Raw genomic sequence first — 14897 nt, 5'->3', positions numbered from 1 at the left:
GGCCATTCGCCGAACACAAGCCCTGCTGTGCCTGGGCCACCGTCCTTGGCTCAGCTCCAGGGCTCCCAGGATCCCTATCCCTCTTTCTCTCTGCCCTGGCTCTCCCGCCCTCTTCCCCATAAGAGTGTCACCAAGGAGAAGCCCAGATCTCCCAGGGGCAGAAGGTGACTGGGTAGACCAGGAGTCCTAGAGCCCAGGACTGGCAGGTCTAACCCAGTGTACTGCAGCCTCCTCTGCCCCCGCTGCCCCAGACCTGGTGGCTCCAGTGGGTGCCGGGAGGGGTGGGGATGGGTCCAGCCGTGTGGCCAGTACTCTCCTCCAGCAGGGCAGGGGGAGCTCAGCCCCGCTGAACCCCACTCTGCCCCCGCAGAGTCCGTCGTGGGGAACTGCTTGGACAGAAACCCGCCCAGCCCAGCGATGGAGCTGCCTGATGTCAACGGGTCAGGGTACCCGACGCGCCCAGCCGCCAGCCACCACCACAGGCCGCGAACCCTCCAGAGACACCACACCATCCAAAGCGGTGGCGATGCCTACGTGGGTTGCGCCAGGAGGGCGGGGGTGGGGGGGCACTGGCTCGTGAGGGGCGGCATCCCAAACCGTATCTCCAAGTGGGCATCTCTAAGTGGGCAGCAAAGCAATCCTCCCCTTCCACCAGCCAGGCCTCCCAGTCTTCTCCTCAGCCCCAACCCCACCTCTGTCAGGAGCCCCAGCCAGGGCTGTCCGCCCCATAGAGGGCTGGGAGCTGACTCCTTGGGGTCATTCGGGTCCCCCTTCAAGGTTTCACTTGTCTCCCCTGACACGATCCCCACGTGAGGTCTCCCTGGTCGGTCGGTTCAGTCCCCCAGAGGATCCCTCTAAGCCCCCGGACCCAGTCCCCACGGCTCCCCCACGCAGCTCACCGCTCTCCCCCTCCCCGCCCTCCCGCGGCTCCGCAGGTGCAGCTGGACGCCGTCCCCGGGATGAGCCTGATGGCCGGGAAGGTCTTGAGCTCGGCACGGATGGCCGACGCCATGTTCGGTCCGGGGTCGCTCATGGGCAGCCAGCAGCACCGTGAGGGCGAGGGTAAGGGGCGGTAGGGCCGGGGTGGGGACCCCAGGACCCCCCGGGAGAGGGGCCACAGGTGATGGGCAGCTGAGCCGCGCTCCAGTCGAGCCTGGGCCCTGCCCCCAATGCCCAACGTTATTTTGGTCTTGCAGACTGTGGGGAGAGTGTGGAAGGTCAAGAGGCCTCGGAGCCAGCCGGCAGTAACAGCGGCAACCAGCATTTAAACTCCTCTTGTTGTCAATCTACATGTGTTCCAGACATCCTGCTGGGCTACAAGCATCCCGAGGTGTCCTTCAGCATGGAGCCGGCCGGGGTGTAACGGGAAACTGGGGGTGAGTATCGCCCCAGGACCCCCCGACCCCCAGGGCTCGGGGCGTGTCCGGCATCGGGAACTTCTCATAATCCCGCCCTCCGCCCTCCGGGCAGGACTGATGTCAGCCTGATTGTATAGGGGAGCGTTGGAGGCCCAGAGAGGTTGAGGGGCAGGACAAAGGTCCCACAGCAGCTAATCTGGCATGGAGCCAGCCAGACAGAAAGGCTGTAAAATTTGGTTATCTAGAGTGCAGGGGACCAGGCCGGTCCAGCCAACCGGATCGCCGTCTGTTATCTGCTCAGTTTTCGGCCCCACTCGGGGTCCACAGAGAAGGGCTGGGGGCTGAGGGACCATTTTCTGCCTGCTCTGGGCTCCCGGGAGGCCCAGTACTCTCCCTACCCTCACAGGCCCTCGGGCCCCACTCCCTGGCTGGGTGGGGGCTCCGGTCCCCAACAGAGGCAGGGATTTGCCCCCGGGGCAGGGATGCTTTGAGGAGTCCTGAATCCTGACCGACTCGAACTCCTGGGCTCTGCCCCACCAGGCCTAGTGAATTCAGGGTCAGGGGAAGGGGCGACAACAGGGGTAGCTGAGCCAGCCCCCATCTCACTCTGCCTGTTCCCCATTCCAGCGTGTCCTCCTGGGGATGGAAAGACCCGTTTCAAACCAACAGAGTCGAGCAGCAGCAGCACGCCAAATCACCATTGCATCCCTCTCCCAACCCCCCTGACGGCACCCCCCGCCCCCCCGGGGTGGGCTCTGTCCCAACCAGCTCATGGCCCAGGAAATAAACCGGAAACCCGAGGCTTCCCGCGAAAGCAAACCCCAGTTTGGCTTTTTCTCTCGGAGGCCGCGTCTCTGGCCCGGGTGACCCAAGAAGCGAGGGGGTTCCCGGACGCCGGGGCCCTCGGAGCAGGAGGTACCCCGGGGGAGGGGGCCAGACCTCATAGCGGCTAAGAAGCCAGGCATCTGGTAACCCCGAGCCCGCTCCCACCCAGTGCCAGGAAGCCAGTCCTCCAGCTAGGCCTGCGGGGAGGAGCTCTGGTGGGGCTGGGCTGCCTCGGAATGGCGGGAGGGGACCCAACCTCCCCTCCACCCACAACACCGGTCCCCAACCCCACCTCCGCTTGGCTTTGCTTCCCTCCATCCCCTCCAGGGTCCGCGAAGCAGTCCACCCCCGACCCTCCCCATGGCTCCTCCCAATGGACGATGGGAACACGGATATACCGATGGTGCAGTATGAATTCTGGGTCTCCCCCTTCCCGTCCCTCCCGTAGCGTGCTAAATGATTGCTCCTTCTCAGGCTCGGCCTTTTCCTTTCCGACCGCCCCCAGCAGCCTCCCCTCCCCAGCCGGAGCTGGAAGGCTCTCTGGCCCGAGCGCCTCCTCTCCATCTCCCCACCTCCCCATCCCGGTTTCCTTCCCGATCATGTAGGAATTGTTTGGGGGAACTGATGTTGTTGTTGTTGATGTCGTCGTCGTTGTTGTTGTTATTATTATTATTATTATTATTATTATTGTATTATTATTAATAAAGAAAAAAGGATTTTTCTGTTTTACGAAGAGGAACGTTTAACCAGATCCTCCTCTGTTTGGATTGTGAACTTGCACCTTTGGTTCAAAGTGTTTTATTTCTTTTGGACGACCTTGTAACCGTGAGGCCCCGCCCCGGGCTGTGCCAGCTGTGACCATGTCCTGTCCCGGTCCTAAGCCAGCGGAGCACGGACAGCTGCTGTTATTAGCGTCGCTTCCCTCTCCATTTCTTCCCCGTTTGAAACCAAAGTCTTCTCCATGCTGGGTCCAGGGGGCCGGGGGGCCGGGGGCATCGCCTTTTGGACTTGGAAAAGCAAGAAGCAGCCTTTCCCACCCTCCGGTTGTGAGGAGAGGGGAGGCCCCCCCCCCCAACTCCCCGCCCTGAGACCCAGCCCTGAATTTGCACAGAAGAAAGTGTGAGACCAGGACACTGCCCCTCCCCGACCCACCCTCCACCAGAAAAAAAAATCCGCGCCTTCAGTCGGGGAAAAACCAACCACCAGGCCTTGGTGGGAGACCTCCCAGGAGTCGGGGTGGGAGTATCTCCAGCATCCGGACTCCCGGCTTCATTCCCAAGATCTGGCCCCTCGCCCTGCCCTCCCCTTCCTCCACTGCCCTCTGCCCACCCCAGGGAGGCAACAGGCAAACTCTGGAAGCCTCCGTGAGCTTTTCCACGACACCCCCTTCCCACCCTCCCCAGAATTCCCACGCACACACTTTGTTTACATGATGCCGTATTGATGGGAGACCGGACCGCCCCCCTCCAGGACCCCCGGACGGACACCAGGGAGTCTAGACTGTGCCATCCTGCGTCCCGCGCTGTTTATCATGGCTTTGTATTGTAGTAACCGATCCCCGCAGTATATGTTGGATGTATATTCAGCTACTCGGCTATTATTTCTGGTCTTTGGAAATGTCAGACGTATCTTTTCCTTTCTCATCGATGTTGGACTAAGAAAGGCGGAAAAAAGGACAGAGAAAGAAAGGCACCAGCAGACGCCCTGCGGAGATCTCTCGTCTGTATTTTTCCCTGGGGCGCTTCCAGCCAGTCACTGAGTTAGCGGTGGGGTCAGAAGAAATAAAGACCTGTGACTGACTACGATCTGCTGTCCGTATGGTGTTTGTCTGGGGGCTGAGCTTGTGGGGAGAGCTATCAGTCGCTCAACGGTATTTATTGAGCTTTAACTGTGTGCAGAACACAGTGTTAGGTGCTTGGGGGAGTCCAATACAGTAGTGTTGGTAGACAAGTTCCCTCGTGATGTAGAGGGCAAAATGGGCAGATCAGGGTGGAGCTCATTGGAGATGCCCGCAGCCCGGTCTGACCTCCACCATCCCCACCCACGAGAGCGGAACAAGGGCGAGGTCACTGGGAGGAAGGGACAAAGGACTGGGAGGGGCTGGGAGGAACTGGGGTCAACAAACTCGGGGAGAGAAGGTTGTGGTGCCCCATGGCCTCCATTAGAGGTTAGAAGGAGCCCGTTGTTGAGTAGGGACCGTCTCTATATGTTGCCGACTTGTACTTCCCAAGTGCTTAGTACAGTGCTCTGCACACAGTAAGCGCTCAATAAATACGATTGAATGAATGAATGTAGGAGGGCGGCAGCCAGGGAAGGGCTGGGCCAGGCCTGCAGCAGAAGGGCTTTAGGTTAGGCGAAGATAAGTGGCCCCTTGTTTCAAGGATGAAGCAGTAGCTGCCCGCCCAGAATGTATTTATTTATGTATCTGTAATTATTTAATGTTTGTCTACCCCTCTGGACTGTAAGCTCGTTGTGAGCAGGGAACGTGTCTTGTTTATTGTTGTACTCTCCCGAGCGCTTAGTACAGCTCTGCACGCAATAAGCGCTCAAAAAATTCATTCATTCAATCGTATTTATTGAGCGCTTACTGTGTGCAGAGCACTGTACTAAGCGCTTGGGAAGTACAAGTTGGCAACATATAATAATGATGATGGTATTTATTAAGCGCTTACTATGTGCAAAGCACTGTTCTAAGCACTGGGGGGGTTACGAGGTGATCAGGTTGTCCCACGGGGGGCTCACAGTCTTCATCCCCATTTTACAGATGAGGGAACTGAGGCACATAGAAGTGAAGTGACTTGCCCAAAGTCACACAGCTGACAATTGGTGGAGCCAGGATTTGAACCCATGACCTCTGACTACAAAGCCCGGACTCTTTCCACTGAGCCACGCTGCTTCTCTACATATAGAAATGGTCACTACCCAACAACGGGCTCACAGTCTAGAAGGGGAGGGGGATACGATAAATACAATAAATACGATTGAATGGATGAGTGAATAATAATCATAATGAATGGCATTTGTTAAGCACTCCAAGCACTGTTCTAAACCCTGGGTAAGAACAAGGTAATCAGGTTGGACACAGTCCAGGTCCCATTTGGGGTTCCCGGTCTTAATCCCCATTTTACAGATGAGGTAACTGAGGCCCAGAGAAGTGAAGTCACTTGCCCGAGGTCACACAGCAGACAAGCGGCGGAGCCTGGATTAGAACCCATGGCCTTCTGACTCCCAGCCTAGTGTTCTATCCACTATACCACGCCACGCTGAATGAATGGGTGAATGAATGATTGACTGGGGTTTGGAGGGGAACGGGGACGGGGTGGGATGATGTGTTCAGTCAATCAAAAAGGTATTTCTTGAGTGTTTGCTCTTTGCAGAGCACAGTGCAAACCCCTTGTTGGGGCACAGGACTACATCTGTGGCTATTGGTCTCTGGTCCCTAAACCCACCACCCCATCACCCCAGCTCTCCCACCAGGAGAAGGGGGCAGAATAATAATAGCAATAATAAGTTTGTTAAATGCTCACTATGTGTCAAATGCTGTTCTAAGCACAGGATTAGATACAAGTTGACCAGGTTGGACGCAGTCCCTGTCCCGCATGGGGTTAGCCACCCGAGTAGAAGGAGGAACGGGTAGTGAATCCCCATTTTACAGATGAAGAAACTGAGGCAAAAAGAAATTCAGTGATCTGCCCAAGGACACAGCAGGCAGATCAGCTTGGAGCCCGTGGGGGCGGCTGGACCCCCATCCCCAGGGGTCAGACAGCCTATTTGTCTCCAGCTCAATGGGAGGGAGGCCTTAGTGACCTTTGAACTGTAAGCACCACCAGATCATGACTCTGAGCCGGTTTGAGGGGGGCCGGGAAAGAAGGGCCGGGGGAAAGGGGGAGAAATGGGGGCGGGGCCGGGGGCAGAGCCGGCCTTATCTCTCCGGGAGCCCGGCCCCTGCCTGGCAGCATAAAGAGCCGGAGCAGGGGGGATGCGGGGAACGCGGTGAAGCGTTGCTGTCCAGAGAAAGTCTGGTGAGATTGCCCGGGCCCGGCCCCCGGAGAGCAAGGACCCTAGTCACGGGGCTGCAGGGAGGGATGAGGGCTAGGGGCTGGGCTGGGGCGGGGGATGAGCACTAGGGAATGGGCCTGGGGCTGAGGCTAGGGAAGGGGGCTAGGAGCTAGGGCTGAAAGCTGAGGACTAGGGACTGGGATTGAGGCTAGAGCTGAGGGCTAGAGGCTCGGACTGAGGGCTAGGGGCTGGAGTCGGGGCTAGGGGCTGGAGCTGAGGGCTAGGGGCTGGGGCTAGGGCTGGGACTGGAGCCAGGGACTGGGGCTAAGGCTGAGAACTGAAGGGGATGAGGCTGGGGCTGAGGGCTAGGGGCTCGGACTGAGGGCTAGGGGCTGGAGTTGGGGCTAGGGGCTGAGGCTGAGGGCTAGGGGCTGGGGCTAGGGCTGGGACTGGAGCCAGGGACTGGGGCTAAGGCTGAGAACTGAAGGGGATGAGGCTGGGGCTGAGGGCTAGGGGCTCAGACTGAGGGCTAGGGGCTGGGGATAGGGCTAGGGGCTGGAGCTGAGGGCTGGGGCTGGGGCTAGGGCTGGGACTGGAGCCAGGGACTGGGGCTAAGGCTGAGAACTGAAGGGGATGAGGCTGGGGCTGAGGGCTAGGGGCTCGGACTGAGGGCTAGGGGCTGGAGTTGGGGCTAGCGGCTGGAGCTGAGGGCTAGGGGCTGGGGCTAGGGCTGGGACTGGAGCCAGGGACTGGAGCTAAGGCTGCGAACTGAAGGGGATGAGGCTGGGGCTGAGGGCTAGGGGCTGAGGCTAAGGCTAGGGACTGGGAATAGGGCTAGGGGCTGGAGCTAGGGCTGAGGGCTATGACTGAGGATTAGGGGCAGGAGATGGGGCTAGGGGCTGGCTGGAGCTGAGGGCTAATTACTGGGGCTTGGGGCTAGGGCTAGGGGCTAGGGCTGAGGGCTAGTGGCTGGGGCTGGAGCTAGAGGCTAGGGGCTAGGGCTAAAATCTGGGGCTGAAGGCTAGGGCTAGGATCTGGAGCTGAGGGCTAGAGACTGGGGTTAGGACTAGGGGCTGGAGCCGAGGGCTAAGGACTGAGGCTGGGGCTAGAGGCTGGGGGCTAGAGCTAGGATCTTGGGCTGAAGGCTATGGGTTGAGGCTATGGCTAAGGGCTAGGGGCTGGAACTGAGGGCTAGTGGGGTTAGGACTAGGGGCTGGAGCTAGGGATAGGGCTGAGGGCTAGTGACCGGGGCTAGAGGCTAGGGGTCTGAGCTTAGGGTTGAGAACTAATGACTGTGGCTAGGGACTAGGGGCTGGGCTAGGGCTGAGGGCTAGGATCTGGAGCTGAGGGCTAGAGACTGGGGTTAGGACTAGGGGCTCGTGCTGCGGGCTAAGGACAGGCTGAGGCTAGAGGCTGGGGGCTAGAGCTACGATCTGGGGCTGAGGGCTAGGGGCTGAGGCTATGGCTAAGGGCTAGGGAGAAGCAGCGTGGCTCAGTGGAAAGAGCACGGGCTTGGGAGTCAGAGTTCTTGGGTTCGAATCCCAACTCCGCCACTTAGCTGTGTGACCTTGGGCAAGTCACTTAACTTCTCTGGGCCTCAGTTCCCTCATCTGTAAAATGGGGACTAAGACTGGGAGCCCCACGTGGGACAATCTTGATTACCTTGTATCCCCCCAGCGCTTAGAACAATGCTTGGCACATAGTAAGCGCTTAACAAATACCATCATTGTTATTATTATTAAGGGCTGGGGCTAGGGCTAGGAGCTGGAGCTGAGGGCTAGTGGGGTTAGGACTAGGGGCTGGAGCTAGGGATAGGGCTGAGGGCTAGTGACTGGGGCTAGAGGCTAGGGGTGTGAGGTTAGGGTTGAGAACTAATGACTGTGGCTAGGGACTAGGGGCTGGGCTAGGGCTGAGGCCTAGTGTCTGGGGCTGAAACTGGGGCGAGGGTTTAGGGGCCAAGGCCGGGACTAGCCCTGAGAGTTAATGTCTGGGGCTAGGGCTGAGGGCTGAGGGCTGGGCGCTGGGTTAAGCGGGAGCTCATGTGGGGTCTGGGACTCTGGCTACCAAAGACCCCTGGGGTCCCCGTCCAGAGACACTGGGCCCAGGGCCGACAATCTCTTCTCTCTCCCCCACAGCAGGCTGAGCTCAGAGTGGCCAGGATGAAAGCCCTAGTCTTCGCCCTCGCTGTTCTCTTCGTCACGGGTAGGTGACCCTAAAGACCCCCGGGGGCCGAATCTCTCACCTTTGCAAGAGCCTCCAACGCGACCCCCAGGGCAGCCCGGGGCTGGGCCTGGAGCCGGGGCCTGGGGAGAGGCCTACCGTGCGGGTGGGGCGGGGCAGCGGCTGACCAGACCCCTTCCTCCCCGCCGGACCTCGCAGGGAGCCAGGCGCGCCATTTTTGGCAGCGGGATGACCCCCAGACCTCCCTGGACCAGGTGAAGGATTTCCTCGCCGTCTACCTGGAGGCCGTGAAGGAGAGCGCCAAGGAGGCCGTGGCCCAGTTCGAGTCCTCCTCCGTCGGCAAACAGCTCGAGTGAGCGTGGGCCGGGGACCGTGGGAGGGATTGAGGTTAGACCCAGACTGGGCCGGAGGTGGGTCGGGGGGGTTACCCCAGGTGCCTGGGAGAGGGAGCCGTCTGGGCAGTGGTCTTCTTGAGCCATCTACACACACACACACACATATACCCCCACCACCACCACCACCCCGAGGGAGTCACACGCCCGTGCCCTCCCCCGCCACCCCGCAGCCTGAAACTCCTTGAGAACCTGGACACGCTGAGCACCAACGCCGGCAAGGTACGGGAGCAGCTGGACCCCCTCTACCAGGAAGCCCGGGAAATGCTGGAAAAAGACACCGAGGCCCTCCGCCAGGAGCTGACCCAGGACCTGGAAGAAGTGAGGGCCAAGGTCCAGCCCTTCCTGGACCAGTTCCAGGCCAAGTGGCAGAGCGATCTGGAGGACTACCGCAAGAAGGTGGCACCCCTGACCGAGGGCCTGCGCCAGGATGCCCGGGTGAAGCTGGAGGAACTGCAGCAGAAGCTGACCCCGCTGGCCGAGGACCTGCGAGACCGGCTGCGCGGCCACGTGGAGGAACTGCGCCAACAGGTCAAGCCCTACAGCGAAGAGCTCCAGACGAAGCTGAACCAGAAGCTGAAGGAGCTGAACGACAAGGGCCTGCCCTCGGCCACCGAGTACCAGGCCCGGCTGGTGGAGCACCTGACGGTCTTGCGGGAGAAGGCGGTGCCCGTCTTAGAGCAGCTGCGCCAGGACCTCAACCCCTTTGCCGAAAGCGTCAAAACCCGGCTGCTCAGCCTCCTGGAGGAAGTGCGCAAGAAGCTGGCCAGCTCCTGAGGGACTGGCCGGGAGGGCCGACCTCCTCCCCCACCCCTCGCCCCCTCACGCCCCCGGTCCCCCAAACTCCGCTGGGCGTCAGGTGACCCCCACTAGGGACCCCGTCCACTCTCAGGCGAGATCCACCTTGGCCCCCATCTGGCTGAGAGCCGGAGCGGGGGACCCCCATGGGGAGGGGTGCAGAGATGGGGGGCGGGGGCATCAGAGACCTCTCCTCCACCACCCCACCCTGTCCCCTCCGGCTCGTCCACCTCCGTTTCGGTGAATAAAGTGTTTAAGTTAACAGCGGTGACAAATGGGTGGCTTCCTGGGGGTCCAGGGAGGGGAGGGGCTTTCTGAGATGAAGGTCAGGCGCCTAACAGACTAACAGGCCCCTTCTAGACTGTGAGCTCACTGTTGGGTAGGGACCGTCTCTATATGATGCCAACTTGTACTTCCCAAGCGCTTAGTACAGTGCTCTGCACACAGTAAGCGCTCAATAAATACGATTGAATGAATGAATGAATGAATAACAGAGGCTCAGGGCTTTCCTGTCCAGATAGCTCCCGGGGTTGGGGTTGTGGTGGTGGGGGTGGGGGGTCTTCCCAGTGCTGGCAGGTAGGGCTTCTGAACCTTCCCCTGCCCCTCCCTGTCATCATCATCTTCATCAACAATCGTATTTACTGAGCGCTTACTGTGTGCAGAGCACTGTACTAAGCGCTTGGGAAGTACAAGTTGGCAACATATAGAGACAGTCCCTACGCAATAGTGGGCTCACAGTCTAAAAGTCCCCCTGTCCCCCTGCTCCTTGTAACCCCAGGATTAAGGGGGAGCCAAGATCTGCCATGCCTTCCGACCCCCACTCCCCCCACGCCAGGCTTTCTCTCTGCTGGGAGGAACTGGGTTAGAAACAGGAAGCACTTCCTGGCAGGGAAGGGGTTGAAAGTGGAGGAGATCGGAAAATCTTTGGGCCAGAATAGGTGATTCCTCCCCACATCTTGCACCACCTGCCTGCTCCAAGGCGTGAGACTGGGCGGAATAGAGGGGAAGGGGAGGGCAGACCGCTCCCCCTCGGGACTCACCAGGGAGGGACAGGGGCAGGAGAACCTGCAGGGGGGTGGGGGTGGGGGTGGGATTCGGCCTGTTGCCCAGCGAGAACAGGGAGCAGAGGCCTTCGGCGGGGATCAGTTGCTCATCGTAAGATTGGTTAATAACGGGGACACTCCCTCATCACCATCATCATCATCATCAGTGGTATTTATTGAGTGCTTAATGGGTGTGGAGCACCGTACTAAGTGCTTGGGAGAACAAAATACGACAGAGTTGGTAGACACGATCCCTGGCCGTGATGAACTTACAATTTAGAGGGGGAGACAGATAATAACATAAATAAATAAGGTGCCCATGTCCCTCCCCACCATGTGCTCACCTCCAGATGTGTACATACATACATGTACACCTAAACACATGCATACCGGTCTGTATATGCATGTGTGCGTTTGCTCACTCAGGGGCACACCCAACTGCATGGACATATGTCCTCAGAGGTACATGGAGACATTACATATTCATTCGATCGTATTTATTAAGTCCTTACTGTGGATATGTAATTGAACATCCATACAAACCAACTTGAACATATATGCCCCGGCCCACACTCTTATGACCACATGCAAAGGTGTACACAGATATGCCGCCACAAACACCCACCCACACAGGTCTGCATATAAATTCCATTCAATCGTATTTATTGAGCGCTTGCTGTGTGCAGAGCACTGTACTAAGCGCTTGTGCACCTAAGCAGACGTATTAGCCATATGCACAAACCCAGGTCTGTCCACGAATGTGCACCCTTGTGTTTATAGTCATGTTACATGCCGGCACCCGGGCCTGAATTCATGAACACGGGCCTATAGATACAAACACAAATGCCCAGGTGCAAGTGTAATTTTCTTTCCTGTAGCTATACATCTACCGTGTGGCTTGGCTGCCAGAGTCAGGGCTGGAGACTGGATTTGTTCTATTGACCCCCAGCTGTCCTCCCCTATCCCCCCCAATCTCCAGCACCCCCACTCCCCTGGGACCCGGGCGGGGCTCTCCCATCAATCAATCCATCAATCAATCAATGGTATTTATTGTGTGCTTACTTCGTGCAAAACACTGGACTAACTGTGAGAATAGGGACCATGGACCCTGAGCACAGGAAGCCCACTCTGTTTGGGACCCTTCCCCGCCCCCCCCGGACCCCCGACCCCCCCTTGGGACCCAAGCCCGATGACCTCAGCTTCATCGGCCCCGGAGAAGGGCCCGGCCTCGACCACCCTGCTCTGGTTCCGTTCCTCCGGACCGTGGTTTCCCTCCCTTGGGATTGCCCTATAAGGAGGGCACCGTGGGGGGTGCAGAGGGCACGGGGGTCTCGTCCCACAGGTCGGAGAACTTGTCCTTGAAGAGACTCAGGTAGCCGTGAAGGTTGTCGAAGCCGTAGACGACCCAGCCCCTGCGGGGAGGGATGATGGGCGAGGGGTGAGGACCAAGGCCGGGCCTGGGGGTGGGCCTGGCGAAGGGATGGGGCGGGGGCGGGGTTTACCTGGCTATCTGTGCGGCCTGGAAATCCTGCGCAGTGGTCAGCGCCTCCTTGGCTGTTTGGGCCACTTGCTGCACGTAGTCCTGGACCTGATCGACCAGCGACGGCTCCTCTGTCCCTGCGGGAGGGAAACGCGGGGAGCGCGGGAGCTGGGGGCCGAGTGGGCTGAAGGAAGCTCGAGGCAGCTGGACAGTCGGACGTCCCCTCCCTCTCCCCCCTTCCTCCTCTCTGGCCGTCCTGAGGACCGGGGCGGTGGGAGAGGGGTTGCCCCTGGGCCCGGGCAGGAGCGGAGGTGATTCGGCCAGGTTTTGCAAGGTTGAGGGGATCGAGGAGAAAGGAGAGGTCCCGGCCCCCAGCCCCAGGCCCCCAACCCCTGGCCCCCGGCCCAGAGCAGCGGTTCTTACAGGCGAAGTTGACCAGCAGCAGGGTCAGGAGGACAGCGATGGAGAATGCCCCAGGCTGCATGGTAGATCTGAGGTCTGGAGAGCACTACGGCCTAGAGTGGAGAGCAATCCGAGGTCTAGTCATTTATTCATTCATTCAATCGCATTTATTGAGGGCTTACTATGTGCAGAGCACTGTACTAAGTGCTTGGGAAGTACAAATCGGCAACATATAAAGACGGTCCCTACCCCACCACGGGCTCACAGTCTAGAAGGGGAAGACAGACAACAAAACAAAACATGTAGACAGGTCTAGAGAGATGTACTACAGTCTGTATCCCTTAAATACTCATTCATTCATTCATTCATATCTATTGAGTGCTTACTGTGTGCAGAGCACTGTACTAAGTGCTTGGGAAGTACAAATCGGCAACATATAAAGACGGTCCCTACCCCACCACGGGCTCACAGTCTAGAAGGGCAAGAGAGACAACAAAACAAAACATGTAGACAGGTCTGGAGAGATGTACTACGGTCTGTATCCCTTAAATACTCATTCATTCATTCATCTGTATTTATTGAGTGCTTACTGTGTGCAGAGCACTGTACTAAGTGCTTGGGAAGTACAAATCGGCAACATATAAAGGCGGTCCCTACCCCACAACGGGCTCACAGTCTAGATGGGGAAGACAGACAACAAAACAAAACATGTAGACAGGTCTGGAGAGATGTACTATGGTCTGTATCCCTTAAATACTCATTCATTCATTCATCCATATTTATTGAGTGCTTACTGTGTGCAGAGCACTGTACCAGGCACTTCGGAGAGGGCAATACAAGAAACAGACAACAGACACATTCCCTACCCACAATGAGCTTACAGTCCAGAGAGGGGAATAATTGTAGTACTTAAGCACTTACTATGTGCCAGGCACTGTACTAAGCGCTGAGGTGGAGTCAAGCAAATCGGATTGGACACATGTCCTGGGTGGGGCTCACAGTCTCAGTGCTCAGTGCTCAGTGCTCTTGGCACTAGGCCATGCTGCCTCACTACAGCAGGGTGGCTCAGTGGAAAGAGCCCGGGCTTTGGAGTCAGAGATCATGGGTTCAAATCCCGGCTCCGCCGCTTGTCGGCTGTGCGACTTTAGGCAAGTCACTTCACTTCTCTGGGCCTCAGTGACCTCATCGGGAAAATGGGGATTAAGACTGTGAGCCCCACGTGGGACAACCTGATCACCTTGTCATCTCCCCAGCGCTTAGAACAGTGCTTTGCACGTAGTAAGTGCTTACTAAATGCTATCATTATTCTTATTATTATTACAGCATGTACTTCTACAGTATCTGCCCCCTGCCCTGACTCCAGTAACCTAGGATTCTCCCACCCATCCAGCTCCCACGGCCCCGGCCCACCTGTCACCTGGAGAAACTGAGGCTCCGGGGTAGGACTGGGCCCGGAGGGGCGGAGACCGAGGTGTCCCCGTCAGCCTTCCAGCTCTGCCCTCGGCCTAGGGTAACCCCTGCGCCACCTACTTCGCCCCCAGCCTCCCCCGGCCCAGACTTACCTGGGACAGCTGCTGTCTGCACAGAGCTGCGGGCGCGGCGGGGTACGGCCTGCTTTATACCTGCCCTGGGCATGGGGGGCCGGGGTGGGGGGAGAGGCGCCAGGACAAAGGTCAGCGGGTGACCCGTCCGGTGGGCTGACCGGACCCAGCTGAGGCCGTTGAGAAATCCCCCAGCAAACCAGGGTCCGAGGTCACCACCTCCCTCCCCCCACAAACCCAATTGGAGGGTAGTGGGGGGATGTGTCCCTGCTGGAAGGGAGACTCTCCCCCTCCCCGGACCCATGGGAGCGGAGCCGATTGGGGGGAGATCCGGGAGGAACTGGCAGAGACAGGGAGGGAGGGAGGCCCAGTTGAGACAGGGAGAAGCAGGATTCTCCCTCCTCCCAGCAGGGACAGGGACAGTGGGGGGGCAGGTGGTCCTAAAATGATCCTAGCGGGCAGCCGGCCAAGGCCTGTCTACTTGTTTAGTTTTGTTGTCTGTCTCCCTCTTCTAGACTGTGAGCCCGTTGTTGGGTAGGGATGTCTCTGTTGCCGGATTGTACTTTCCAAGCATTTAGTACAGTGCTCCGCACAAAGTAAGCACTCTGCCTCTAACCTCCTCACTGTACCTCATTCATGCCTGTCCCACTGTCAACCCCCGGCCCACGTCCTCCCCCTAGCCTGGAATGCCCTCCCTCCGCACATCCGCCAAGCTAGCTCTCTTCCTCCCTTCAAAGCCCTACTGAGCGCTCACCTCCTCCAAGAGGCCTTCCCAGACTGAGCCCCCTTTTTCCTCTCCTCCTGCCCTACCTCCTTCCCCTCCCCACAGCACCTGTATATATGTTTGTACAGATTTATTACTCTATTTTACTTGTACA

The 14897-nt window shown here is 58.5% G+C and overlaps 3 protein-coding genes across 3 annotated transcripts in view; 2 read left to right on the top strand and 1 right to left on the bottom strand.

The window, feature by feature from the left end:
* The window catches only part of SIK3 (SIK family kinase 3), a 188107-nt gene extending 184119 nt beyond the window's left edge, over positions 1–3988 (top strand). The window contains 4 exon segments of the mRNA XM_038753384.1: positions 371–534; positions 936–1062; positions 1197–1376; positions 1986–3988. Coding sequence (XP_038609312.1) covers positions 371–534; positions 936–1062; positions 1197–1363 — 458 coding nt within the window. The 3' untranslated portion in view covers positions 1364–1376; positions 1986–3988.
* A 2175-nt stretch (positions 3989–6163) lies between these two features.
* Positions 6164–9815, top strand: APOA1 (apolipoprotein A1). Its single transcript, XM_038754896.1, has 4 exons — positions 6164–6205; positions 8321–8384; positions 8562–8715; positions 8929–9815. The coding sequence occupies exons 2-4, from the start codon at positions 8342–8344 to the stop codon at positions 9530–9532; spliced, it is 801 nt and encodes a 266-aa protein (XP_038610824.1). The 5' UTR covers positions 6164–6205; positions 8321–8341; the 3' UTR covers positions 9533–9815.
* A 1939-nt stretch (positions 9816–11754) lies between these two features.
* APOC3 (apolipoprotein C3) lies at positions 11755–14064 on the bottom strand. The gene is made up of 4 exons (XM_038754366.1): positions 14041–14064; positions 12500–12591; positions 12099–12213; positions 11755–12008 (listed from the first exon to the last, which is right to left on the bottom strand). The coding sequence occupies exons 2-4, from the start codon at positions 12558–12560 to the stop codon at positions 11885–11887; spliced, it is 300 nt and encodes a 99-aa protein (XP_038610294.1). The 5' UTR covers positions 12561–12591; positions 14041–14064; the 3' UTR covers positions 11755–11884.
* Between the last annotated feature and the right edge of the window lie 833 nt (positions 14065–14897).

The sequence above is a fragment of the Tachyglossus aculeatus genome, chromosome 11 (assembly GCF_015852505.1).
Source record: "Tachyglossus aculeatus isolate mTacAcu1 chromosome 11, mTacAcu1.pri, whole genome shotgun sequence".
Taxonomy (NCBI): Eukaryota; Metazoa; Chordata; class Mammalia; order Monotremata; family Tachyglossidae; genus Tachyglossus; species Tachyglossus aculeatus.
This window is presented reverse-complemented; position numbering and strand designations above follow the sequence as displayed.